General features: G+C 38.2%; 1 protein-coding gene across 3 annotated transcripts in view; it reads left to right on the forward strand.

The window, feature by feature from the left end:
- Positions 1–22222, forward strand: part of LOC121278681 (protein argonaute-2) — a 74852-nt gene extending 52630 nt beyond the window's left edge. For all 3 annotated transcript variants that reach the window (XM_041189020.1, XM_041189019.1, XM_041189021.1), the window contains 7 exons: positions 181–340; positions 2207–2297; positions 5777–5971; positions 13267–13401; positions 14351–14452; positions 16479–16678; positions 18619–22222. In XM_041189020.1, the coding sequence (XP_041044954.1) occupies positions 181–340; positions 2207–2297; positions 5777–5971; positions 13267–13401; positions 14351–14452; positions 16479–16678; positions 18619–18727 (992 nt within the window). In that variant the 3' untranslated portion in view covers positions 18728–22222. The remainder of the gene's footprint in view (positions 1–180; positions 341–2206; positions 2298–5776; positions 5972–13266; positions 13402–14350; positions 14453–16478; positions 16679–18618) is intronic.
- Positions 22223–27634: the final 5412 nt, after the last annotated feature.

A 27634-nucleotide genomic window follows, 5' to 3' on the forward strand; every position in this document is an offset into this window, starting at 1 on the left:
TTTTCTCTTCTGGCTTTGTATGGTAACGTTTATTTTGTTTGTTTAAAACTGTGGCATCTTGTGGCTTTATTCTCTTAGTGGGTAATTGGAATTTCAAACTTTGTCTACTTTAAACAAAAAGTCACTGGTCCCTAACTGGATCTTAACATTATATTAATAAGCAGTGTTTTCCATTGACAGCGGAGGTTAAGCGTGTGGGCGACACATTACTTGGCATGGCCACGCAGTGTGTGCAGGTGAAAAATGTGCTGAAAACCTCTCCACAAACACTTTCCAATCTCTGCCTGAAGATCAATGTAAAGCTAGGAGGTGTCAATAACATCTTGGTGCCACAGGGAAGGTCAGTTGAACTTTTTGTACCTGCTAAGTGGCTTGATTTGAGTAAGGTCTATTTACATTAACTTATCTATTTGGAGGATTGGAAGGTAGGATGATTTCAAAACTGACATTTGGCTTCGTTCATTGGTGGATTACATTATCTTTTGAGACCATAATTATGGAGAAAATCCCATGTGGAGTTTGTGCCTTTTTGTCAGCTGACCCATTGCACTTGGGTCACATTTCCTCATTGTAAACACTTGCTTTGTTTGGCACACTGGAAACATTCCAGTTTTGTCTTTTCTCCCACTTGTATCTTACACTGTTTTTGTAGTTTACAGTTTTTGTATAAAATGAAAAAAATAAGTTTTTGAAGTTTTAATTTTTAATGTTTTCAGTCAAGACATTTGTGGTTTCAGCTTACTGGTTTCTCTTTTGCTTTGTTTGATATTGTGTTGAATTCCTGATGTTCCTGACACCTGCCCAAGTCGTGTTCTGATAGTGCATTACTTCTAGATATGCAAAGGCTAATCCAGATTTAGTGAACAGAATTATTGATTTTCCCAATGTGTCTAACTGAAAGGACTTGCATTTATATAGCACCCTTCATGACCCCAGATGTCCCAAAGTGCTTTATAGCAAATGAATGGCAGAGCAGGCTCAAGGGGCCAAATATTCTTATTAAATACTTTGTGAGTTAAGGTTGTATTGCATGAAAACACTAACTAATTACTGATGCAATACATGACTAGTTATTTTTCTTTAGTTGAACAATAAATATTAGTTGAACACCAAGGAGAACTCCCTTAATCTTCTATGAAATAGAGATATAGGATCTTTTGCATCAAGCTGAGAGGGAGGACCCTGTGGTTTAATGCTTCATCTGGATGAGTGCAGCTCCAACAGCACTCAAGAAGCTCTACATCATCCAGGACAAAGCAGCTTGATTGGCACCCCATCCACCACTGACACATAGTGGCAGCAGTGTGTACCATCCACAAGATGCACTGCAGCAACTCACCAAGACTCAACAATTTAACAGCACCTTCCAAACCCACGACCTCTACCAACTAGAAGGACAAGGGCAGCAGATTCATGGGAGCACCACCACCTACGAGGTCCCGTCCAAGCCACACACCACCCTGACTTGGAGCTCCCTAATAGCAGTTCAAGAAGGCGGCTCACCAGCACCTTCTCAAGGACAATTAGGGATGGCAGTAAAAATGCTGGCCTAGCCAGCGATGCCCACGACCTGTGAAAAAAAAATTTAAAAACCTAGATGACAGTCCCTCCGAACAGTGTAGTATTTGCTCAGTACTGCACTTAAGTGTCATCCTGGTAGACATGCTCAAGACTTGATTAGGGCTTAAACTCATGACCTGAATCAGGCAACAGTGCCTCAGTGAAGTCAAGGATGGCACCTGCTGCTGTACTGAACAATTTAGACCAGGAAGATCAGTATGTAGAAAACACATTTTAAGAAGAAAAAAAGTAGCTAAAACTAAATTAACTTTTCCTGCAATTATTAACCCAGCCACAATCAAGTCTTTATTGCATTGAGTTAACTTAACATCAATGTTTGTCTATGGAAGAATATATTCAGTTTTTTGTGTTGCCACCAGTATACGAAAACACAAAATTTTATGGTGCATTCACAAACTGTTGAGTTGGCCTTCTAAGTCACCAAGATATTGAATATGTTTCAGGAAATGGCTGTCCTTGTGTTTAATGTACAATTTTCACATTGAGTTGACTTTGACTTAATGAGGAAACCTATTGAAATGTATTTCCATGATGTCAATATATCCATTTAATACTGATGTAACTTATTGTGGTCATAAAATGGAGCTGTTTACAATGGTCCCAACATTTTTAATTATTTTCCCAGGCCTGCAGTTTTTCAGCAACCAGTAATATTCTTGGGTGCAGATGTAACACATCCACCAGCTGGAGATGGGAAAAAACCTTCCATTGCTGCAGTGAGTCCCTGTATTTTTAGTTGTATTCTATTTATTGATTGTGAATATTTACACAATTTCCTAAAAAAAAATTGAAATGTTATGTTCAGTATGTGAATGTGCTGGTCCTGGTGTCCATCTGAAGTGAGACTTCCTAGATGGATTTATAAATTAGTCAAATTTTTGTCCACTTCAAATTGTTTTTCAATATAAGACTAATATTCAGTTGCTACTGTGCTCTTCTCTGAATCTATTCCAAAGCCACTTCACCTTCTTACCTTCCTCCTTGCCTTCAACATCTCCATCCCTTAGCTTCAGCTTTATCAGATTGCCACAATATTCTTCTCAATAAGCTAAATATTTGATCTTGTTTGATCTTGCATTTGCCCATAGCAACACCTGTTGAAGTATAGTTTTAGTTCCTGCTTCACTTCAAAGAAGATAAATTATACTGATTTTTGCCTGATCTAGCAATTGTTTATATTCATGATATAAAAACTCTATTTACCTTGCTGAAAAATTAAATGTGTTTCTTTATGCACCAGTGCTTTATTTGCACTTTTGAAATCTACTTGAATGCAAACAAGTAGAATATATTTTCAACTAAATTTTTAAATAAAAACTTATTTTTAAACTTCTGGAAATGTCAAATGAAGATTTTTCCTGTCCTAGCTTAAATCCCCGTGACTTTTTTTTAAAGAAAATAAAATTCTGTAACAACAGAGTTCTGTTGATGGTTTGAAAATGTAAGTTTTCTAAATAGATTGAGAAGCTAGAAGAGCACGAATGACATTTACTGCAGATAAAAATCAAGAATCAATTACAAAATGCCAAATTCAGTTTGCTGAGATCGCTGAGAAATTTATGCAGCCCAGTTGGGACCCACTCCCTCCCTTTGCTGCTAGAAGCCAAAAATCCATCAGTGAAGTAAACCTATACTGTATTAGACCTGGTATTGTGCAGTGACATAGATTTAATTAATGACCTAATAGTGAAGGCGCCCCTAGGTAGCAGTGATCATAATATAATTAAATTTTACATTGTTTGAGGGAGAAGAGTGGGTCCAAGATGAGTATTTTAAACTTAAATAAGGGAAATTTTGAGGGCATGAAAGCACAGCTAGCTAAAGTGAACTGGCAAATTAGGTTAAGGGATAGGTTAATAGGTGGACCTTTAAGGGAATATTTCAGAAAAACAGAATAGATACATTCAAACGAGAAATAAAAATTCCCAGGGGAGGACCCATCGTCTCTGGTTGACTAAAAAAAAATAAAGATAGCTTCAAATTTAAAGGAAAAACATAATTGCACAAAGATGAGTGGAAAGGAAAAGAGTTAACAAAGTGATTGTTGGTCCTATAGAAAGTGAGCCTGGGGAATTAATAATGGACAATAAGGAGATGGCAGATGAATTGAACTGGTATTTTGCATCAGCCTTCATTATAGAGGATTCAAGTAAGATCCTAGAAATAGCTGAAAATCAGGAAATGGAAAGGAGGAAGGAACTCAGAAAAATTACAATCACTAGGGAAGTGGTATTGAGAAAATTGTTGGAGCTGCAGGCTGACATGTCTCTGGTGGACTTCATCCTACGGTCTTAAAAGAAGTGGCCAGTGAGATAGTTGATGCGTTGGTTTAAATTTTCAAAAATTCCCTAGATTTCGGGAAGGTTCCATTAGATTGGACAATGCCGAATGTAACTTTTTTTTCCAAAAAGGGAGACAGTAAACAGTAAACTACAGGCTAGTTAGCTTAACATCTGTCATCAGGAAAATGTTAGAAGAAAAATTTGTGGCGATCAGGCATAGTCAACATAGTTTTGTGAAACCATTGGAGTTGTTTGAAGAAGTAACACATGCTGTGGATAAAGGGGAACTGGTGGATGTACTGTGTTTAGATTTCCAGAAGGCATTTGATAAGGTTATCAATGGTTATTTTAAAAAATAAAAACTCATGGTGTAGGGGGTAACATACTGGCATGGACAGAGGATTGGTTAGCTATCAGGAAACAGCAGGCATAAATGGATCTTTTTCTGGTTGGCAAGATGTAACGATTGGTGTGCCACAAGGATCAGTGCTGGGGCCTCAACTTCTACAATTTATATAAATGATTTGGATAAAGGGACTGAAGGTGTGGTTGCTAAAGCTGCTGACGACACAAAGATAGGTAAGATGTGAAGAGGACACGAGGCTACGAAGGGATATAGATAGGTTAACTGAATGGGCAAAGACCTGCAAAATAGAGTATGACGTGAGAAAGTATGAAATTGTCCATATTTGTCGGAAAAATAAGAAAGAGCATATTATCTAAATGGTGAGAGATTTAAGAGCCCTGAAACCTAGAGGGACCTAGGTGTCCTGGTGCATAAATCGCATAAGGCTAGTATGTACGTACAGCAGGTAATTAGGAAAGCTAATAGAATGTTATTATTGCGAGGGGAATTGAATAAAAAAATTAGGGAAGTTATGCTTCAGTTTTACAAGGTACTGGTGAGACCACCTCTGGAGTACTGTGTACAGTATTGGTCTCCTTACTTAAGGAAGGATGTAAATGCATTGGAAGCAGTTCAGCGAAGGTTTACTAAACTAATATCTGGATTGGGGAGTTGTCTTATGAGGAAAAGTTGGACAGGCTCAGCTTGTGTCTGCTGGAGTTTAGAAGTGATAGAGGTGACTTGATTGAAACATATGATCCTGAGGGGTCTTGACAGGGTCGATGTGGAGAGAATGTTTATTTTTGTGTGAGAATCTACCACTGTTTAAAAGTAAGAGGTCGCCCAGTTGGGACAGATGAGAGGAAATGTTTTCTTTTCAGGGTAGTGAGTCTTTGGAACTCTGCTTCCACTGCTTTTTGAGCAAGAGAGTCTTTGAATATTTTTAAGGCAGAGGTGGATAGATTCTTGATAAGCAATGCGGCGAAAGGTTATCAGGAGTAGGCGGGAATGTAGATTTGAGGTTACAATCAGATTAACCATGATTTTATTGAATGGCGGAGCAGGCTAAAGGGGCCGAAAGGCCTGCTCCGAATTCACATGTTCCTATGTTAATATTCTATGCCCAAGTTCTACCAGATCATTTTGAGTAATAGTTTGTCAGTAATTTTTGATAGTGATGTCTAGAATATTGCAGGTTAGTCACTTGGTAAAAATGACCGTTTGGGTCATTTGTTAGTACAGTTACAACTTGAATTGTCAATTGTGGAGCATGTTTTTAAAGTATTGTTATATTAGGAGTCACAATTGTAAGGACCTGTTAAACCAAAGTGATAACACTCACTTGGTTTAAAAGCAATCTTTCTGTATTTTGCTCCTGGAAGTGTAAATATCACCTTTAGTTAAAGTGAATATTATCATTATTGGCAATTTTGTTGATTTAAATGTTACTTCTGAGGCTCCCTCACAGTCAATAGTTATGTACTAATTCCTTAGGAATGTGGTTTGGTTATCTGCTGAAACTTACCTTAGGTTTATTTTTTCCTGCATCCCACATCCTTTTCCTTAGGTGGTGGGTAGTATGGATGCTCATCCAAGTCGCTATTGTGCCACAGTCCGTGTACAGCAACATCGACAGGAGATCATCCAGGATCTTGCTTTCATGGTCAGAGAACTCCTCATCCAGTTTTACAAATCCACTCGCTTCAAACCAACACGCATTATATTCTATAGAGATGGAGTGTCAGAAGGACAGTTTCAACAGGTGAATAAATTCTAGGCAGATCTGTTGGGTTGGAGAAGTGAGTTTTACTAGCTAATTGAAGATGCTGCGAAGCCTATAAATGTGCTTACCTAATGGAACTAATAACCTGTTTGTATAACAATCCTTTTGCAGCCAGTGGTTGTACATAGGTGGTTTGATAATTCACTCAAGTAGGGATACTGAGTTTTAAAGAAAAAATGACTTTACTATGCTTAATCTGGACTTAGCCTAGCCTATGAACCAAAAAATGGAGAAATCTATTCTTGCACTACTTTAGGTGGCCTGATGTGACTATGTAATTTTTCTGCCACATGTTCTTTACTGGTTGTAATGGGTGCATCTAGTCTGTCATCACAGAATTGTTACGTTCATCTGTTTCCTATTGCTTGAGTGCTATCTCATTTGCCACTTTTTTTTGACAGTTTACCTGGGCTTGTTCCCTCTTTATCTCATTGAAATTGGCCCTTTCTCAGTCAATAAGCTTCTGTCTTTTATCTTTCAGCTTTTATGTGGAACCTAATTAATTGCTGTTCATGGGTGTTTCTTGACTCTTATTACCTATTTGCCCCACTTAATTTCCTAGAATTAGCTCACTATGCCCTTTTATTAGAATAAAAACCGTCTTTAATTATACTGTAGAAACCGTTCCCTTTCTTTACCACTTATATTTGTTTTGCTCCGACTGGTGTATAAATAATTAGTCAATCTGTCACTTCACTCCTGTTGCATTTTTATCTCCTCCTCCTTTGGGTACCATTTTTATCTACATCTCTTTCTCCTCTCCCTTCACTAAAGCCAGAGGCTTTCCTGCCCTAACTCTGCCTTTGTATCATTCCCCATAGCATTCATGTTTTGCTGCTTTCATGGAGTCAACCTTGTTACAGATCCTTCCTTTTTTCCCTACTCTATCCCTGCTGAATATTTTGTAATCAGGAATGCTCAGCTTACATTTCTGCCCTAGCCTAAGCTACACCTGTTAATGATTTTATATAACCTCACCTTCCCTCTGTCATAGTTATTTGCCCCTCCAACACTAGTTTTATCGACAGTAACCCTTCCATTGGCATGACTTCCTCTGCATTTTACTCACTTTACTCCCACCTACTTCTGATCTGTTGTGTTCTCATGTTTTGTGTGCTCTTGACCCTTTTGCTTTTACATCTATTGTATTCCTGTTCCCCTACATTTAAGGTGAAACCTACTCTAGCACATTTCTCTCCCAGTGAAAATGTTGGTCACAGTCATTTTCAGGTGAAGCCTATCCATAAAAAAAACAGCAGCAAATAGGGCCAAAGGGGGAAAAATGGTAAAGGCAAAATTAATAGCTCTTAAATCATGTAATATTCAGAACAAAATAAATGAATTATCTGCATAAATAGAGGTTAATGGGCATGATCTTATAGCCACTACGGAGACATGGCTTCAAGGAGATCAATGCCAGGAATTGTATATTTAGGGGTATGAGACTTTTCAAAAGGACAGGAAGAAGGAAAGGGCCGTGAGGTAGCTTTGTTAGTAAGAGATGGAGTAAGTATGATAGCAAGAAATGACTTTGGATCGGAAGATGTAGAATCCATATGGGTGGAAGATGTAGAATCCATATGGGTGGAGGTAAGAAATACAAGGGGAAGAAGGCACTGGTGGGAGTAGTCTATAGGCTCCCTGACAGTAGTTATACTGTAGAACAGAGAATAAGTCAGGAGATAATGGCATGTAAAAAGGCAATACATTAATCAAGGGTGACTTTAATCTTCATGCAGATTGGGAAAATTGGCAGAGGTAGCCACGAGCAAGAATTCATAGAGCGTGTTTGGGACAGCTTTTTAGAATAATTTGTTGTGGATCAAACTAGAGATCAGGCTATTTTGAATCTGATAATGAGGCAGGTTTAATAAATGATCTCAGTAAAAGACACCCTAGGAAACAGTGACCATAACATGGTAGAATTTAGCATTCCGTTTGAGAGTGAGAAACCTGGATCGGAAACAACTGTGCTAAACTTAAATAAGGCTAATTACAAAGAAATGAGGGCAGAGTTGGCTGGAGTGAACTGGAAAAAGAGTTTAGCAGAAAAGATGGTTGATGAACAATGGCAGTTGTTTAAGAAAATAGTTCAAGACTCACAACAAAGATATAACCAAGTGAGGAAGAAGGACTCTAGGAAGGGGATAACCCAGTGAGGAAGAAGGATTCAAGGAAGGGGATAAACCAACCATGGTTAACCATGGGAAGTTAAGGATAGTATCAAATTGAAAGAAAAGCCATACAATGTGGCAAAGATTAGTGGTAAACCAGAGGATTGGGGAAGTTTTAAAAACGAACAAAAGATGACCAAGAAAATAATAGAGGGAGAAAATAAACTGAGGGTAAACTAGCAAGTAATATAAGAACGGACAGCAGGAGCTTCTTTAAACATATAAAAAGGAAGAGAGATGTTAAAGTAAACATAGCCCCTTGGAGAATGAGGCTGGGGAAATAATGGGGAACCAGGAAATGGCAGAGGAGTTGAATAAATACTTTGCATCAGTCTTCTTGGTAGAAGACACTAATAGATTCCAAAAATACTAAATGATCAAGGGGCAAAAGGCTGGGGGAGGAAATAAATACAATAACTATCACTAGAGAAAAAGTACTAGAGAAACTAATGGGGTTAAAGGCCAATAAGTCCCCTGGACCTGATGGGATGTGTCCTAGGATATTAAGGAAGCAGCTACAGAGATAGTGGATGCAGCTGCCCGTAACCTTTCAAGAATCCTTAGATTTTGGAAAAGTCCCAGAAGATTGGAAAACTGCCAATGTAAAGCTCTTATTCAAAATGGAAGGGAGATAAAAAAAAACAGGTAACTATTGGCCAGTTAGCGTAACATCTGTCATTAGGAAAATGTTAGTCTATTATAAAGGATGTAATAGCAGAGCATTTAGAAATGAATAATATAATCAAGCAGATTCAGCATGACTTCATTGAAGGAGAAATCATTCCTGACAAATTTATCAGAATTCTTTGAGGAGGTAACAAGCAAGATAGATACAGGGGAACCAGTTGTAATATGTTTGGATTTCCAAAATGCATTTGATAAGGTACGGTGCATAAGATAAGAGCCCATGGTATTGTGGGTAATATATTAGCATGGATAGAGGATTTGCTAACTAATAGAAGACAGAGAGCTGGTTTAAGGGGGAGCATTTTCAGGATGGCAACCTGTAACTAGTGGAATACCACAGGGATCAGTGCTGAGGCCACAATTATTTACAATGTAAATGCCTTGGATGACGGAAGTGAATGTACTATCACCAAGTTTGCGGAAGACGCAAAAATAGTTGAGGCAAGCAGTGAGAATGACAGTCTACAGAGGGATCTATACAGGCTAAGTGAGTGGGCAAAAACTTGGCAGATGGAATATAATGTGGGAAAATATGAGGTTATGCACTTTGGCAGGAAGAACAGAGGAGCTGAATGTTATTTAAATAGAGAGAGACCGCAGAAAGCCACAGCACAGATGGATTTGGGGTCATTGTGCATGAATCCCAAAAAAGCTACCATTCAAGTTCAGGTAATAGGGGAGGCAAATGGAATGCTGGCCTTTATTTCAAAGATAATGGATTATAAAAATCAGGAAGCCTTCCTAAAACTAGACAAGGCACTAGTTAGACTACACCTAGAATACTGTGAACAGTTTTTGCCCCCTTGTCTAAGGAAAGATATACTGGCATTGGAGGCAGTCTAGAGAAGGTTCACTAGGTTGATCCCAGGTATGGAGGGATTTTCTTCTGAGGAGAGGTTGAGTGGGTTGGGCCTGTACACATTGGAGTTTAGAAGAATGAGAGGCGACCTTATTGAAACATATAAGATTCTTAGGGGGCTTGACAGGGTAGATGGTGAGAGGTTGTTTCTCCTTGTGGGAGAGTCTAGGACCAGAGGGCATAATGTCAGCCAGTTAAGTCAGAGATGAGGAGGTATTTTATCTCAGAGGGTAGTGAATCTGTGGAATTGTTTACCGCAGAGGGCTGTAGAGGCTGGGTCATTAAGCATATTCAAGGCTGAGAAAGATTTTTAATCAGTAAGGGAGTCAAAGGCCACTCACAGCATCTGTGAAGAGAAGGACAGAGCTAACGTTTCGAGTCCGTATGACTCTTCTTCAGAGCCACACGGACTCGATACGTTAACTTTTTTTTCTCCACAGACACTGTCAGACCTGCTGAGTTTTCCAGCATTTTTAGTTTTTGTTTCAGATTTCCAGCATCCGCAGTATTTTGATTTTATCCCAGGGAATTGAGGGTTATGGGGAAAAGACAGGAAAGCGGAGTTGAGGATTATCAGATCAGCCATGATGTGATTGAATGGCGGAGCAGATTCGATGGGCCAAATGGCCTACTTCTGCTCCTACTTCTTATCATGTACGTAACACTGCTGCCCCAAAACAGGTCACAATGTCCTGGAAGTGTGGACTTTTGCCTCTGCACAATCTCTCCATTCATGTATTTCGCTCCTTTAATTTACTGTTCCTCTGCTAATTGGCACTTGGCGCTAGGATGTTTCTATTCTAGTGGAAATGGGTGGGAGAAAGGGGGTATGGAATGTCCATGTTATAATCAGTTACTTAATTACTGGCGCACTCTTAAGGGTCACTGTTCTGCTACCAATGTCATTAGTTTCAACATAAACCACAATTTCTCCTCCATCTCACTTGATGTTTTCTGTGTTTTCAGGATTTCATTTTCTTCTAACTCTAGGACTTCGAGGCATTTTTTGATTTGACTGCATGAGTGTTCGGCTCTCCTCTTCAGTATTTTTGCCTTGTACTAATTTTTTGTGTGCAAGCACCTATCGTGCCTGTACTATCACTATTTCTGGAGAAGGGTTTATTGTCAGTCGCATAACAAAGAATAATGTTAAGTTATTGCCCACATAGCACAAAATGATCTGTTCCAAATGAGAAAAAAATCTGTGATGACAGTTCCTTACCAACTTTATCTTTTCCCTTAGTCGAACCTAGAAATTTATTAGATTTGAGTGCTAAGTGGCAGACACCATAGATTTGAGAGGTGTTGCTGAAGAAGCGGTTGCAGACGACTATGGTGCAGCCATAGTACGCAGGTGGTGAATGGGCTGCATATTTGGACTTAAGTGAGGTGCTGATCAAGTAAACTATATGTCTTGGATGGTGTTAACCTTGCAGTTACAGCTGCATTCATCCATCTTACCACCCTATGACACGTGCCTTTTAAGTGGTGGAGAGGCTTAGGGAATTCTAGGGGAACCACTCGACACAGTATACCCAGCCTCTGACTTGCTGTAGCAACAATGGCATTTAGATGGCTACTCCAATTGTTTCTGGTCAGTGGTGACAAACACCTCCCCCATCCCACCTGGATGTTGATGATGAGGACTTGGTGATATATCTGTTGGATGTTAAGGAAGATGATTAGACTCTCATTGAGATGGCCATGCTCTTGCCACTTGTGTAGTGTAGTGTTACCTGTTGCTTAGCAGCACAGGCAGATGGTGGAAAATGGGCAAGATGAAACTTAGAAGCATAAAGGAAAATAGGACAGAAGCAAATATAAAGCAGAAACAACGTGGAAAAGTTCTCAATCTAATGGACAAGTTATTCTTTGTGTATTCCACTGAAGTGAATTGCTTTCTGTGTAAAATATAGGGTTCTGAACAGTCCTTTTCTACTTGAATGCTGAACAAAATAAGCAACACCCCATCCCGAAGAAACTTTGCTGGTCATAGACTTGATGTAGGGACAGTTTTCTAATTTTTAAAAAATTCTTTCATGGGATGTGGGCGTTGTTGGCTAGGCCTGCATTTTTATTTCCCACCCCTAATTGCCCTTGAGAAGGTGGTGGTAAGCTGCCTTGAACCACTGCAGTCCATGTGGTGTAGGTACACCCACTGTGCTGTTTGGGAGGGAGTTCCAGGATTTTGACCCAGTGACTGTGAAGGAGTGGCAATATATTTCCAAGTCAGGATGGTGTGTGGCTTGGAAGGGAGCTTGCAGGTGGTGGTGTCTCCATGCAGCTGCTGCCCTTGTCTTAGTGGGTAGTTTGCGGGTTTGGAAGGTGCTCGCGAAGGAGCTTTGGTGAATTGCTGAAGTGCATCTAGTAGATGATACACAGTGCTGCCTCTGTGTGTCATTGGTGGAGAGGGTGGATGGGGTGCCAATCAAGTGGGCTGCTTTGTCCTGGATGGTGTAGAACTGCTTGTGCTGTTGGAGCTGCACTCATCCAGGAAAGTGGGAAGTATTCCATCACACACCTGACTTGTGCCTTGTAGATGGTGGGAAGGCTTTGGGGAGTCAGGAGGCGAGTTACTTCTGCAGAATTCCCAGCCTCTGACCTGTTTTTGTAGCCACAGTGGCTAGTCCAGTTCAGTTCCTGGTCAATGATAACCCCTAGGATGTTGATAGTGGAGGATTCAGCGATGGTAATGCCATTAAATATCATGGGGAAATGGTTGGGTTCTTCCTTGTTGGAGATGGCCATTGCCTGCCACTTGTGTTGCATTACTTGCCACTTATCAGTGTTGTCCTGGTCTTGCTGCATATGGGCACAGACTGCTTCAGTATCCGAGGTGTTGCGAATGGTGCTGGACATTGTGCAATCATCAGCGAACATCCGCACCTCTGACCTTATGTTGGAAGTAAGGTCATTGATGAAGCAGCTGAAGATGGTTCAGCCTAGGACACTACCCTGAGGAACTCCTGCAGTGATATTCTGGGACTAATTGATCTCAAACAACCACAACCATTTTCCTTTGTGCTAGGCATGACTCCAACCAGTGGAGAGTTTCCCCTCTGATTCCCATTGACTCCAGTTTTGCTAGGGCTCCTTGACGCCACACTCTATTATAAAGCTGGTTAATTTTTTTAGTCTAATTTTGTTTCCTTTTGGGCAGTGTAATTTTTATCTTTCCCCAGTTCTGATGAAAGGCCATTGATCTGAATCATTAACTCTGTTTCTCTACACAGATGCATGTTATTAGGCACGGGGAACAAATGCCGGCCTAACTGGTGACACCCACATTCCATGAAAGAATGCATTTTAAAATAATGCTGCCAGGCCTGAATATTAGCAGCATTTTCTGTTTTTATTTCAAATTTCCAGCATCTGCAGTATTTTGTTTTTCTATGGGTGAAGTATTTATCATCCTTGTTGGCATTGTGTGAAATATTTTCACTTTAAACTATAAATTGTGTTTCAGTGCGCATCATGTCTCAACGAATTCTGTTTCAAAGTTTTTCTACTGTTCTTCCAGATAAAATTAACGTTGTTGTAAATTACTTTCATAGGTGCTCCATCATGAGTTGCTAGCCATCCGAGAGGCATGTATTAAATTAGAAAAAGACTACCAGCCTGGCATCACTTTTATTGTGGTTCAAAAGCGACATCACACCAGACTCTTCTGTACTGATAAGAATGAAAGGGTAGGGATGATTTAGAGACTTGATACTAAGGAAATGTTTGTTTCTCTATTTTGATTATTGGATTCATATTTGTATACAGTAACTAATAAGGAAAGCTCCAGCAACACCCTAAACTGGTTTGACTCTGGTTTGCTAGATGCTATTTTGCTTTTCAAAAAAAGTAGCAACATAGGCTGTACAGTTCAACTCAACTGAATTTGTAATCATGAGCACCTGCCATTAATTTTAAAATAATTTGTGTGTTTTCTCTTCCATTTTAGGGTGTAAAGGTATATATTTTGGTTTCTGTAATTCGAATGTCTGAATTAGTTTAAACCATTGATAGTTGGCAGAAAATGAGTTTGTGACAAGTCTCTGTTTACTATGTTTTTGAAGTGATAACATTACCAATACTGGACTTCCAGACTTATTAGCTGAAGCGGATATAAATTTGTAACTGTAAATGCAGCAAAAAAATACCCAAAAATCCCAGTTTTAGTAGTCCTCGTCACAGGTTCGCTCTGGGAGCCTGTGGTAAGATTTGATTTTAGGAAGTTAAAGGAATATCATATGGGTTTCAATGTAGAAATTAGGTAATATATACTTCAACATGATTGACAAATGTGTACTGAATTAAATGGTTCTATTTGTAACAGGTTGTGAAATTTAACAAGGCCAAACACCTCTCTATCTCTCTAGATGGGACAGACATGACTTAAAAATTCAGCAAAGGTTCAGCTGGAGCCTTAGAGACCAGTGAGCTTTTTTATGTTCTGTAAGACTTATTGCAGTATCAGAAAGAAGAAACAGTACCCCTTTCACTTGACCTTGTATCAGCAATCCATGAATTTCTCTAGAAAGATAAAACTTTTCGGGGAACACTGTTCACTTCAAGCCTGTAAACTGATTGAACATGGCTTCTTGCGTGTAACTTAGGTAAACTCCCAAATTTTATTTTCTTTATTTACAGGTTGGAAAAAGTGGCAATATTCCAGCTGGCACAACAGTGGATACAAAAATAACACATCCATCAGAGTTTGACTTTTACCTGTGCAGCCACGCTGGCATTCAGGTAAGTCTTTTTTTAAAAAAAGATATCAGGCTGGAATAACAAAATAATGTTCCTGTAACCCAAGATTTTGTTAGCTGTAGACTCGAGTATACTCCTGGCTAACTTCCCACTTTGCGCTCCATGTAGACTTAAGCTATCCCAAAACTCTGCTGCCTGTATCCTAACTCACTCCAAATTCCATTCATCCTCATTCCTGTGCTTACTCTCCTACATCTTGGTCTGGAAACAGCTCAGTTTTCTTTTGCCCTTGTATTTCCTTATGTGTCCCATTTGATTGCTCCTCTGAAGCACTGAGATATTCCACTCTGTTAAAAGTGCTGTATCAATATGGATTAGTGTAACAACCAAAATGTCTTGCACTTCTATATCATCTTAAATATAAAAAAACAAGGTGTCACAATTCTTCAAAACAATTTCTGAGATAAAAAGGTGATATTAGGTGGGATTAGAAGCTTGATCATAGAGCTGGGTTTTGTAGGTTGTGGTGGGGGAGGGGGTGTGTGCGTGAAATGGTTTAAGGAGGGAGTACCAAAGCATGGTGTAAGATAGCTGCCAATTATTGGACAAAGGGAGCTGGGAATGCACAAGATGCCAAAGTTGGAGGAACTAGAAGTTATGGGGCTGGAGCAGGTTGGCTAGGAAGGCAAAACCATGAAATGATTTAAAGACAAGGTAGAAATGCTAAGTTTGTAGATTTGGGGAGCCAGTTTGGGATAGGGAAGATAGACTTGATGGGTGAACAAGACTTGATACACCATAGCTTACCCGTAGTGGAGCTTTGGGCAAGTTGAAACTTAGAGGATGGAGAATGGTGCTCATCAGGAGAGCTTTGGAAAAGTCTGATCTGGAGTTGGAAGAAGCACAGATGAGGGTTTCAGCAGCAAATAGGTGAAAGCAGGATGGTGTGCAATGGTACGCAGGTGGGAGTAAGCAGTCTTTGTGATAGAGAAAGGTTATATCATTAGAAGCTTTGTATGAAGCTGAATAAGATGCTGTGGATGCAGATGGTTTGATTCAAACTGAGACAGTAGCCAGGCAAGGAAATGGAATCAATGGCAAAGGTATAGCGTTTGTGGAATAAACCAAGGTTTCATCAATGAAGAGTCATAAAACTGAGTTTACGTTCTAGTGTTTCCTATCAGTGACTTACATCTCTGGATAAATGCATCATTTCAATGGTGGAATATTATGTGTAAATATTATTAAGGAAAGGTCAGTCTGCCTTAATGGACTTCAGACTGTGACTGAGTACAGAGGCTGGTTAACAGCAATGTTTTAAGTACATAAATGACCAGCCAATCCCTTTAGCAGAAATGTTGGCCAGGGCACCAGAACTCTGCAATTGACGTAAAGCTATAAGATCATAAACATCAACCTGAACAGGCAGTTGGGACCTTACTTTAACACCATCATCTAAAAGATGAGGTGTTTCCAACTATGTGGAGGCAGTACCGTATTGAATGTCAAAAGAGGTGCTTACAATTCTGTTGTGGGACTTAGTGAATTTTGATCAGGTAACAAGGGAAGACCATTTGCTCAACCTGTCCAATATTAAATTTGTGTGTTTAGATCAGCTGCTGAAAACTTTCATTGATCTTGTACAAGGCTTGATCCAACCTATTCTGATTTTGCAACTGAAGAAGGCTCTGATAGCAGAGATGTGAAATTGGAGAGAAAAAAAAGTGTGCATGACTTTCCATATCTCAATCTTTTGTCTACCTGCCAAAACATTGACTCCTGTAAAAGCTGTCAGTGCTGTTAGTTGATCCATATGATAGCAAGTTTTTGTGCACAACTCCTATTAAGTTAGTTTTTCAGCTTTTAACGTTGTCAGAATCCCAAATGTGAATGACATTTCAGGGTAGGATTACTTTAACCTATTCTCTGCTGGAGTCCAGCAAAATAGAGAAAAGAATGCATAGACAGATTATATGTTCTGCCGGTTTTATTTCTACATTACTTAAAGAAGCAATTTGAAAATAATTTTGATTATAAGTGAGAGCTAATAATTAAACATATTTTCTAGGGAACAAGCAGACCATCTCACTACCATGTGCTATGGGATGATAACCGCTTCAATGCAGATGAACTTCAGATTCTCACATATCAACTTTGCCACACATATGTCCGGTGTACACGGTCAGTCTCCATCCCAGCCCCAGCCTATTACGCTCATTTGGTGGCTTTCCGTGCCAGATACCATTTGGTGGACAAGGAACATGATAGGTATGAAGACCCTTTTGAGTCTTTGACTGTTTGTTTGACTCTTCTGTGAATTTTGTGCTCCGGGTGCTGATCTTTAGTATTGAGTGACTGAGCTACAGTAGGGTAGATATAGAAGCGATGTTTCCACTCGGGGAGACCAAAAACTATGGGTGATAAATATGATAGTCACTAATAAATCCAAGAGGGAGTTCAGGAGAAACTTTTTCACCCAAAGAGTGGTGAGAATGTGGACCTCACAACCATTGGGAATAGTTGAAATGAATTGTATTGATACATTTAAGGGGAAGCTAGATAAACACATGGGGGAGAAAGGAATAGAAGGATATGTTGATAGGGTGAGCTGAAAAAGGATAGGAGGAGCCTTGTGTAGAACCTGAAGACTGGCACAGACCAATTGAACCAAATGGCCTGCTTCTGTGCTGTAGGTGCTATGAATGAGCTAACGTGCGCTCAAAGGCCTTCCTTATCTGTAAGCATCTTGTGAATAGTCTTTGAAACTACTGAACATGTGATATTCCTGTTCAAAGAAGGTCTTCATTGGACATTATGTTAACTGCTAATTTTCATTCTAGCATGACATGACATGCTCTGGAATATTGGATCTGAAAATGATACATGAAACAAGCTCTTCTCTCAGAGGGTGGTGAATCTTTGGAATTCTCTACCCTAGAAAACTGTGGAGGCTCAGTCAGGGAGTATGTTCAAGACAGAGATCAATAGATTTCTAGATATTAAAAACATTGAGGGATATAGGGATAATGCAGGAAAATGGCATTGAGGTATAAGATCAACCTGATCTAGTTGAATGTGGAGCAGGCTTGAGGGGCCGAATGGTCTATTCCTTCTGTTTTCTATGTTCCTATAAAATATAGCTCTTATCCAATAGCCATCTGTATTTACACCTCACAACCATCATCTTTGGTCCTAGACCTTGCCTTTTGGCATAGTTAGCATCAACAAATGGGACAGAAATTGGCAATTGAATTGGGAAAACAGTACAATAAATGCCAATGAATTAAGTGATAGGAATTATCCGGCCGTCCTGTCTTGTATTCCTCGCTAACTCAAAGTTAGGTGTGAGGTTTAGTATCTCGGGTTTAATAATTTGGCTTCTTGGCATATAAAGGTCAAACAAATTTCTATATAGGTGAGTGTGAGATGGTACCTCATTTTTATAGGAGGGACAAGAAGGCCACATGTTCTTTGGGAAATAGTCTAAATGAAGTAAAGGAGCAAAATGATCTAGGGGTACAGATTCATAAAGCTTAAAACTGCCAATGCAGGTCAACAAAGTTGTAAAAATGTAAACAGTTTCGTTTGAGTGGAATTCAAAAGCAGAAGATGGGTTATGTTAAACTTGCGTAGAACCTTGGCTAAACCATATAGTACTGTGTATAGCTCTAGTATGCGCATTACAAAGGATATAGGGATTCACGAGATGGTTTTAAAAAAAGTATAAAACTGGAACTGAGCAGTTACAATGATCAAGAAAGCCTCAACAGGAAGAGAGAAGATTGAGGGATGAGCTAATAAAGATCTTTTAAATAATGAACAGGTTTAATAGGGTAGTTGTAGAGAAAAAGTTTGCACTTGTGGGGGAATCCTGTTGACCATAAAGTAAGATAGTCACTAATAAATCCAATAAGGATTTCAGGATATTCTTTACCCAGACTAATTAGAATGTGAAACTTACAGCCACATATAGTTGATGCAAATAGCATAGATACCTTTAAGGGAAGCTAGGTAATTTTGTGAGGAAGAAAGGAGTAGTGCCATGTGCTGATGGGATTCGATGAAGCAGGGTGTCAGACTTGGGTGGAGCATAAACACCTGCATAAACTGGTTGTGCAGGATAGCCTGTAATGCAATGCATTAGTTTGACAAGTTTAGCAGTGTACAATTTGTCTTTCAACTAATCTTGCTCTTTTTTTTCTTTTCAGTGCTGAAGGGAGTCACACATCTGGTCAGAGTAATGGCCGGGATCAACAGGCTCTGGCTAAAGCTGTACAGGTTCACCAGGACACACTGCGCACTATGTATTTTGCTTGACAGGTGTCCTCAGTTGGGATTTCTGAACAGAGCTGGGCTAAGACCAGACCAGCTGCATTTGCCAGGCAGTGTAGTGTTGAACGAGCAGTTAATGTATTTCTGTTGCTGTGTACATTGCAATACCCTGCAGGCCTATTTCAGCTATAAGATGAAATGTGACCAGGTTGTTAATGTGTGAATCAAGTCACCTGTAACATTTCTCTTGAACAGCGAAAGCATGGAATATTGGGAGGCCTGTGGTAGTCGCCTCAGTACATTTAGTCACTAATGGAAGTTAAATAACTGCAACCTAATTCTATAATAGATAAAACTAGACTTAAGCCTGGTGTAGATAGAAAGAGAAAGTAGTATATATTTTGCGGAAGCATTATAATATGCATTAGAAACTGCATATTCGATGGAGGTTTGTTTAGGACTGTTAAGTTGTGGAGGAATTTAGAGGATGGTGTGAGTCTTTAAGGCATAGTAATCCCGTCTGTTGGCTTCAAATGGCAGAATTTTGAAACTCAAAATTGAACATCAACAGCATTCCTTTTATTATATCTGGAGTTTTATCCAGTGAATTCCGCGAAGACTACTGTAATACAGTACTGTGAAACATGGCCATCTTGAGTCAAAGGGCAAAAAAAAGTCTTTTAACACTGAAAGTAAGTTAATGAAGCGTTAGTGTTTTTCCTTTTTGAGCAGGCAATATATTGTTTAGGTTTGACTTTCTCAGCAGTTCTGAGATGTATCTATGATTTCCAACAGAAGGAATGCAGTCTCTTTTTAAGATGTGTTTAGTAGAAAAATATTGGTGTGTGTTTGAAGCAATTAATCTTTGGAGACAATCTATAAAACATAACCAGAACAGATGGGCACTACTATTTTATATATTGAGCTCTTGATATTTTTGTAAGATGCTGCAATTGTTTAGTTCTCAGATCTTGATACAATACACCAGTGATGCAAATGAAATATTTTTCTGCTGTGGTTGTCTAGTGTGCCACCACTGTGGCTTGCCGCCATGTAGGATATAAGGATTACCATGACAATTACTTCGCTGATTTGAATTCAGTTATTATAGGGCAGTCAGATGAGAACTATTAAAATTGAAACTTTCTAAGAATGAAGTAATTTTAAACTACCTCGTGGTTATTCTCGTGTCAGCAAAAACAGAATGAGCACATGCCACTGTCATATTGGCAAAGTAGTTCAAAGATGGTGCTAGGTTTTTGCCATGAGGCAAGCATTTTTATTAATGGTAGTCATCTAATTGATGTAAACTGTTTCCTGGATTAAAATCCACCCCCAGATTGAAGCCAAACCTTTTTATGGTTATATACAATATCTTTTCAATGGCCTATACGCACTTATTAAGTGACTCAAAACCTTGTATAAAGTATCCAGTTTTATATACCTCAATCCTTCATCAAATTTTTAAATCTTAAAGAAGGTGCAACCAGCATAAATTTCAGTGTTAACAACTTATTTATGTGGCCATGAATAAAAACCATATTGTACATAGATCTTTGGGATAAAACCTTTGCTTTTGAAGTTATGTAACAAACGAGATAAACTGTATTGTAGAAGAGTTTTATAAACTGTTTTCAATTATTTCTGTATCAGGCTGCATGGTACTTTGTACAGGAATGGTGACAATGCTGCAAATCATATTACGATAATGGGCATATTTTGCCAAACAAGTTCAGAATTTTTAAGAAATCTTTTATTTATGAAATATTAACTTGCAAGGACTGATGAACTGTGCTTCTAAAAATGTAGCAAGTTACAACATATTGTCCTCATGCTTCTCATTGAATCCTGCAATATTCTTTACCTACAATTCTGGTAGAGTTTGAGGAATGGATGTAGTGAAGGACACACTAAGTGTATCAGTCTTTGGTACTGAAATAGTCCGATTGAGGCTTTCGAGTAATTGTGAACAATCTGTACAACTGCAAGAATGTCTTTGTGACATTCATTAGATACAACACTAAGGCATTCAACTTTACAACTCAGGAGACCCAAGTTCAAGCCTGAGTCTTGACTGTCATGTACTTAGGTTTCCTGTGTGGTACAGGTTTTAGCTGTTATAAGTAGATTATCTGAAGAAAGATGAGGGGATGTTTGCTGGGAAGGGAATCTTTACAGAAAGATCAAACACACCCACCTGGTGTGTTGGCCAATGAAGAGGTATTGATGTCCGTGAAAACCCGGTGGAGTGCAGTGCAGTTTCAAAAGTGCAGGGCTACTAATCTAGCAATTAAAATAAGTGACCATATAGTAAGTAGTAACAGCATGATGAACACTCAGGGCTTTAAAGACTACACTTAGAATTTTTCCATTAAGTTGTTTCTGAACTAGGGCAGATGTGTATTGTCAGAACTTAATTATGGAAATGAGGAATTATTTCACTGGAATTCAGGTGGTGGGGGAGTAAGCTGATGTTAGAACCTAACCCCTTTTAAGCATACTAAACTAGCATGGTAATCTGATGAAGCGGTAGTTTATATTCATTTTATTTTGTTTTAAGTGTACAGTTGAACTTCAAACTTGTAGGGCTGGACAGAAGTTCTTAACCAAAGGCTTAACTTGTTATTTGAGCTGTTCCATTGATTGTTCGTTGAACTGCCGTGTTGAAGGAAAGGTTTATGGAAAAATTTAAGATCAAGGTTCTATTGTAGTTCCAATTGTTTCCTGTTCTGTTTACTTTTAAAAATTGACTTATGCACTTATTTGGCGATATCCTACGTCCAACTCAGCTGGTTTTGTAATATAAATTTTAAAAATTAAATTGATAAGCAAATTTGGGCAGCTTTAGAGATTACATTGCCATAGTTACTTTTTTTTTGTTTGTATTCTTGTGTTAGCCATTGACTATGTTGGGCGTTTTTCTTAAGAACTGGACAATCCCTAGTTACGTATCTCTGTTCCAGTTTCTGGGGCAGGTTTGGTTATTGAAGTGTCCTTAGCTATTAAGCAATCTCTAACCAGCACTATAAAAAGTTTACATCTTGCTTCAAAGTTATGGGTGCTACTGCGAACTGGCCCCTGTATTCTCTGTTCTTGCGCTATATATTGACAGTTGTAGTAACATTAAACCAGAGATAATGAATCAATAATAGAATAAAAGTGCTGTAATCATTGGATGGCAGCAGCTCTTTGTGAGAATTTATTGCAGACACTGCCATTTGAGAAGCAACTGGTGCTGCAATTGGCTGATTAGATCTGCCTTCTTATAAGTTACTGCCATTGGTGGCCAACATTCAATTGGGATAGTTCTAATAATCTGCAAAAATTGTAGATAAGGAGCTAGATTGTGAAACAGTGTCATTTTAAGCATGTAGCAGATTCATCTTGGGAATTAAATCATCATTAGCGTTTTTTATTGTAAATGTCATTTGTGCATAATTGAAAAATATTTGTGCTTGTAAATAATTTTGTAAACTTCAATGTAAACAACTGCAGTAAGCTAAAAGACTAATAACAAAGTAAACAAATGGTGTCAATTGATTATAGAATTTTCTTTTTTAGTTATGATTCACATAAAATGCTTGCCATCTCTTGGCAGTGACACTTAAGAAACATAGCGATCTTGGAGGTATATTAAATGGACGTCTAAAAGTTAAAATTGCTATGTTCGTAAGCATTACATTCTGTCTCTCTTTTGAGAGTCTTTATATTAACGACAATATCAGCCTGTGTGGCCTTTCTTGAAAAAGGAAATCATCTTTTAGTTCTCAAATTTCTTAAGTCTAGCAGGATGCCCATGTTTGTTTTGTAAAAGACATCTTTGTAAATTGCAATTATAGCTTCAGTGGCTTCACTGCATGGCGTAGTTAAAATTTGTGTAAAACATACTTATACTGCACTTTCCACAAGCCTTTACCATTTGTCACAGCGGTGCTAAAGATAAGCTGGATAGTTTGTGGTTGAGAGAATTTTTTGTGTGTTTGTTCAGTCGTATCTACCAAAAGAACATGTACTAGTATATTAGAAGTACTTAATGTTGGAAGCCAAGTAGATGTACCCTTTCTTTTTTCATTAAATTTAAGTTAGCTTATAGTCCAAACCCGTTAATGTCAATGAAAACATTCAGGGACATTAGCAATATGGGCCTGTTATTTAAAAATTGCACAAAGTTTTTTTGTAATTTCAAAGGTTTAAACTTCTAGGTTAACATAATGTTGAAGCAGCTATAATTGTAAGCCGGAAATTAACAGCTAAATTGTAATACTCAAAATTTGGCTTTCATTTATCTGACCCTGTATTTTTGTACCACTTGATGCTTCAGTGAAAAAAAACTATTTAATCCAAGTTACTTTCCAATAAGGTAAATCCCTCTGAACGTTATCTGTGGAAATAAGCTTCAGTGATAATTTGGGCTCAGATGAATTGCATAGTGTGCTTTGGAGAGGGAATGGTAACAAATCATTCACTAAATGTAGAGAAATGAAGAGAATCCACTTATGATACAGGGGCAAGTTCACTTGAGCTTCCCAGGGCTTATACTGTGTAAAATGCAAATAGACTTCTGTTATATTACTGATGTTAACACACAGCATTGTGATTTCTTCTTTGACCTTGCTGTGATTTCTATTCATTGTAGTTGAATAATTTTACATTGGGTTTTTACTGATTGTTATTTATGAGAAACTGGTGGTCTTGCAGATAGGTCTAGATCTTGTGCTTTCTGCTCTGTTCAGAACCACAGTGCTGCCAGTTTTTTTGGTTTGTGAACTTTAACATTGAGTTATTGATCTATCATTTCCACCTTAAAGCTTTAAAGATCATATGTTGATGCAAGACAAATCAGATTGTGTAGTAGAAGGTTGTCAGCTAAAACCTCCAAATCTGCTGTTTAGAAAATATCATGTTTTTTTTTAAAAAAAATTGAGCAGCCAAACCATATCAAGCAGCTTATCCGTAATGTGTCACTGGGGCACTTAAAAGGAAAAAAGAAACTAATGCAAAAAGCATATCTTCCATCAAGCTGTCATGCAAAAAAAAAAGGTGCTTTGGAAATAACTGAAATTCAGAAATAATCTGAAGTGTGTCAACTGTCTTCTGTTTGCCTCTGATTAAAATAAAACTCCCAAAACATTGTTTAAAATTGCAAAACAAACGGTAAGGCCATTTAAAGAAGGAATGGTGTTTCACAGACTGTTCCATTTGTTTAAATGATTACTTCAGTTCTTGAAGTAAAATTGTAATTTGAGATATTTTATAGATTTATTTCTTCTATGATCAAATGGCAAGTGAATTTGGTGCCAAGGTGGCTGTGCAACGTTATGTATACTTTGATTGGCCTCTTTTTTATTTATTTGGCCTGTACTTTCATAGAAATGTGAATCAGAATTCTGTATTTAACGCTTGGTAAATGGCTTTAATATATGTTATTCTCACACTGCACAAGAAGGGAACAAGAGAAATCTTACGTTTTTCATCTGCATCAAGGTCAACTTGACCTATTCCTTCTGCCTCAAAACCAGATGGGCCATTTCCAGCCAAGCGTTTTCCCACCGGCTGGAAGAATGATTCCTATTTTTAAGTTTGGGGAAGAGGCAGTGCCAGCTGGGAGAAACCTGGCTCTTGCTTACATTTCTCTTTTATTTCCCAAACCCTGCCCTCCCCTCCCATGCCATTCCCCCCCCCCCCCCCCCCCCCCCCCAAATCTGGACCTACCTCAATATATTAGTTGGTTGCTGCAACTATAATTAAGAAATGGTGTATTTCCCTGGTTCAAAATATAACAATGACCAAAATGAGCTTTTCAAAACATCCATCTTAGTTTGTTTGATATTAATTTTGAAATGGTGCAAAGTTAGGCAAACAATTCTATTTTCCTCTAAAGTTGATTATAGTGCTTTATTTTGTTCTTTGTGCCTTGTGTAATCATCCCATGCATGTCAAAATCTGCTGACGGGCTTAAATAGCAGTGTATGACTATATTGTACATAAACTGCTTAAATGAACAAAATAGGTTGAAAACTTAATATATTTTGAGAAATTGTAAAGCATTGTTATTTATGCTGCATAGAATGATCAGTATTGTTGCACTTTCTCAGTCGCTTATGCCATATGACGGCTGTTAACAGAAAAACTGCGGAAAAACGAGGTGATTTGGACAATGGTTTGAAGAGAGAAAAAAATGCTACTTGTAAATCCTTAAGGCAAAAGAGGATTTAAAATATTTTCAAGTACCTCAAAAGCCTGACATATGCTGCATTGAAAAAGTTTTGAGTACTCTTTGTTTTGCTGTTTTTTTGTTATTTTGAATTGCACAAACTCATCTACCTTCTGTAACTACTGCATTTTAAGGTGTTGGCTTGTTTCTTTTTTTCAGGCACTGGTAGAATTGGGCACAAAGTGGACTTCCAGTAAATTTTTCTTCATGCTTTCATGTTTTAATATAGGGTAGTTTTGATCCTGAATGCAAATCGTTTTTTAAACCTTTTTAACCAGCACAAATAAGGTTTGTTACCTAACCTAGTGTTTGTGGTCCATTTGTGCTTGAATGAGCAGTTTACACTCCTGTGGCAATGAGGATTTGCATTGCTTGCAGTTTGTTTTACTAATGCTGTGTAAATACTTACTGTAGGTTAAATTTGTCCATTCCTTTTTCAGTCAATATTTTTAATGAGCTGAATAACTATGCTGTAAACTTGACAAGATATGATGTACAAGTATCATATATGAATTTGTGAATCTAAGATATCAATTTTTTTGACTAGCAGTATGGTATGATCATTTTCTTAACAAATAAACTTCTGTATCTTTAACTAGTTGCTTACAGGTGGTGGTAAATTAGTTTCTTTGTGTGTGCTCTCTTTTCGTAATCCCAGCCCTTATTTTCAGCCATTACTGTTACAGCTATATATTCCCACTAATGAAAAATTAGTTCTGTGTTTGAAGCTGCTACATATACAGTACGACTGTTTGCTAGCTCAAAGTTTAGTATCGAATGAAAAATGGATCCAATGCCCTGTAAATGTCCTGCAATCCACCTTGTACTTGACTTTGGTTTCGGCTTTGCATATGAACTTGCTGATCTGCATGCTCCAAGGTGTAAATCTCCCCCTTGTAATGGGGTTTTTAATTTGGTGAGAAGTGAAACCCTATTTAATGTAAATACTGCTCTTTTGGTGGAATTGGTGAATACAGTAGTTGAATTTTTTGCATTTATTCAAATTTATCATAAATGAAACTCCTCATTTATTCCAAAATAGTCTGAATTTGCACCATTTATAATGGCAGTTATATAATATTTAGAAATGTTTTAAACACCTTTAGCTGTCTACATAGGATCAATGAGCTTGATCTGTACTTTAGAGAAGAGGGTTGTTGAATTTGATTTATGCGGTACAACTCGTTTGCAATAAATCCCAGATTGTGAACTATCTAAAATCATTTGGTTCACACTAGACTTAATCATCAGGCAAGACTGAACATTTCAGATGGTAAATTCAAAAGATTTATTGACAATTAAAAGGTAGAAATTTTAAAAAATAGTAAAAGGAAAAAGCTTAACTTAACAACTAAACAGACTTCTAATGGCTCCCTTGAGTGACCAAGGCACGGAGTGATGATAACCCTCTGGTCACTCAGCATGTGGATAACATGCTAACAAAATGCCTTCTCAAAACCTTCATTTTTATACCCTCAACTCATTTTCTTATCTCAAATTAGCCTAACTGTCGAACAATAATCTGTTAACTTGACCACCTGCTGATTTATAATTAGCTCCCGACACCTGTGAGCATCTCCCCATACAGTAATACAATGGGGCTACTCAAAATGTTTCATGTGAATAATGCCTCATTCTTTACCCATCTTAACGTAACTCCCCAAGGTCATGAAGACTTCAGTTTAGCACACCTTTATCTTTAGACTGGTTTGAGAGCCATCGTTTTACATTTCTGAATATTCAATTAGTACATTTAAAATCAAGTGTTAATTATGAAACATAAAACATTACGTACTTTCTGTTACAGGTTATATTACCAGCCATTACATCTATTGATTAATTACCTATTGTTCAGCTGTCTCACTATTGAGGCTCACTACTTGTCCATTCATTCCTGGCTGGTTTCCAATAATGCAGTAACTGGTTAGTTTTTAAAATGTCTCCTGGATTAATTCAAAATGGCTTCTTGACCATGATCATTTATTAAATAACTTATTGAATCAGACTACAAAATAGTCAAAGCACTAAGATTAAAGCAAAAAACTGCAAATGCTGGAAATCCAAAACAACAACAAAAATACCTGGGAAAAACTCAGCAGGTCTGACAGCATCTGAGAAGAAGAATACAATTAACGTTTCGAGTCCATATGACTCTTCAACAGAACTAAGGAAAAATAGAAAGGTGAAATATAAGCTGGTTTGGGGGGTGGGACAGGTAGAGCTGGATAGAGGGCCAGTGATAGGTGGAGATTGCCAATGATTTATTTTAAAACTACCAGCAGGGTAGACTTGTAGCTAATTTGATCAAGGTTGATAAAATAGTGAAGGAACTGAATTATTTACATTTTGATTTTTTCCTGAAAACAATTTCTCTGGAAACTCAAGTTTCCTAGTAAGATATTGGAGATGCTACCCAGCAGAATTATGCCCATTAATCCTTGGGTAGCAAGGATTTTAATATCATATCTTGTTGCATGATTGACATCCTTCCACCTGAGGCAGATGGTGATGTGATGCAGCCTCAGAATTTGATGATTGATTAAACTGATTCTGGAAAGGCAAAGTCCTTCACAAGCGCCACACATGAAGTTGTCCCTTGCTGATGGTGCAAGATGATCTTTGCTAAGGCCTTGTTTGCAAGGCTGTCAGTTATGGAATCAGCTTCCACCACTTCTTCCGGTAAAACATTCCAGATCCCGACATCTCTGAAAGTAATTCTCGTCTCCCTCTAGATCTTT

The sequence above is a fragment of the Carcharodon carcharias genome, chromosome 6, assembly GCF_017639515.1.
Source record: "Carcharodon carcharias isolate sCarCar2 chromosome 6, sCarCar2.pri, whole genome shotgun sequence".
In the NCBI taxonomy this organism is placed as follows: Eukaryota; Metazoa; Chordata; class Chondrichthyes; order Lamniformes; family Lamnidae; genus Carcharodon; species Carcharodon carcharias.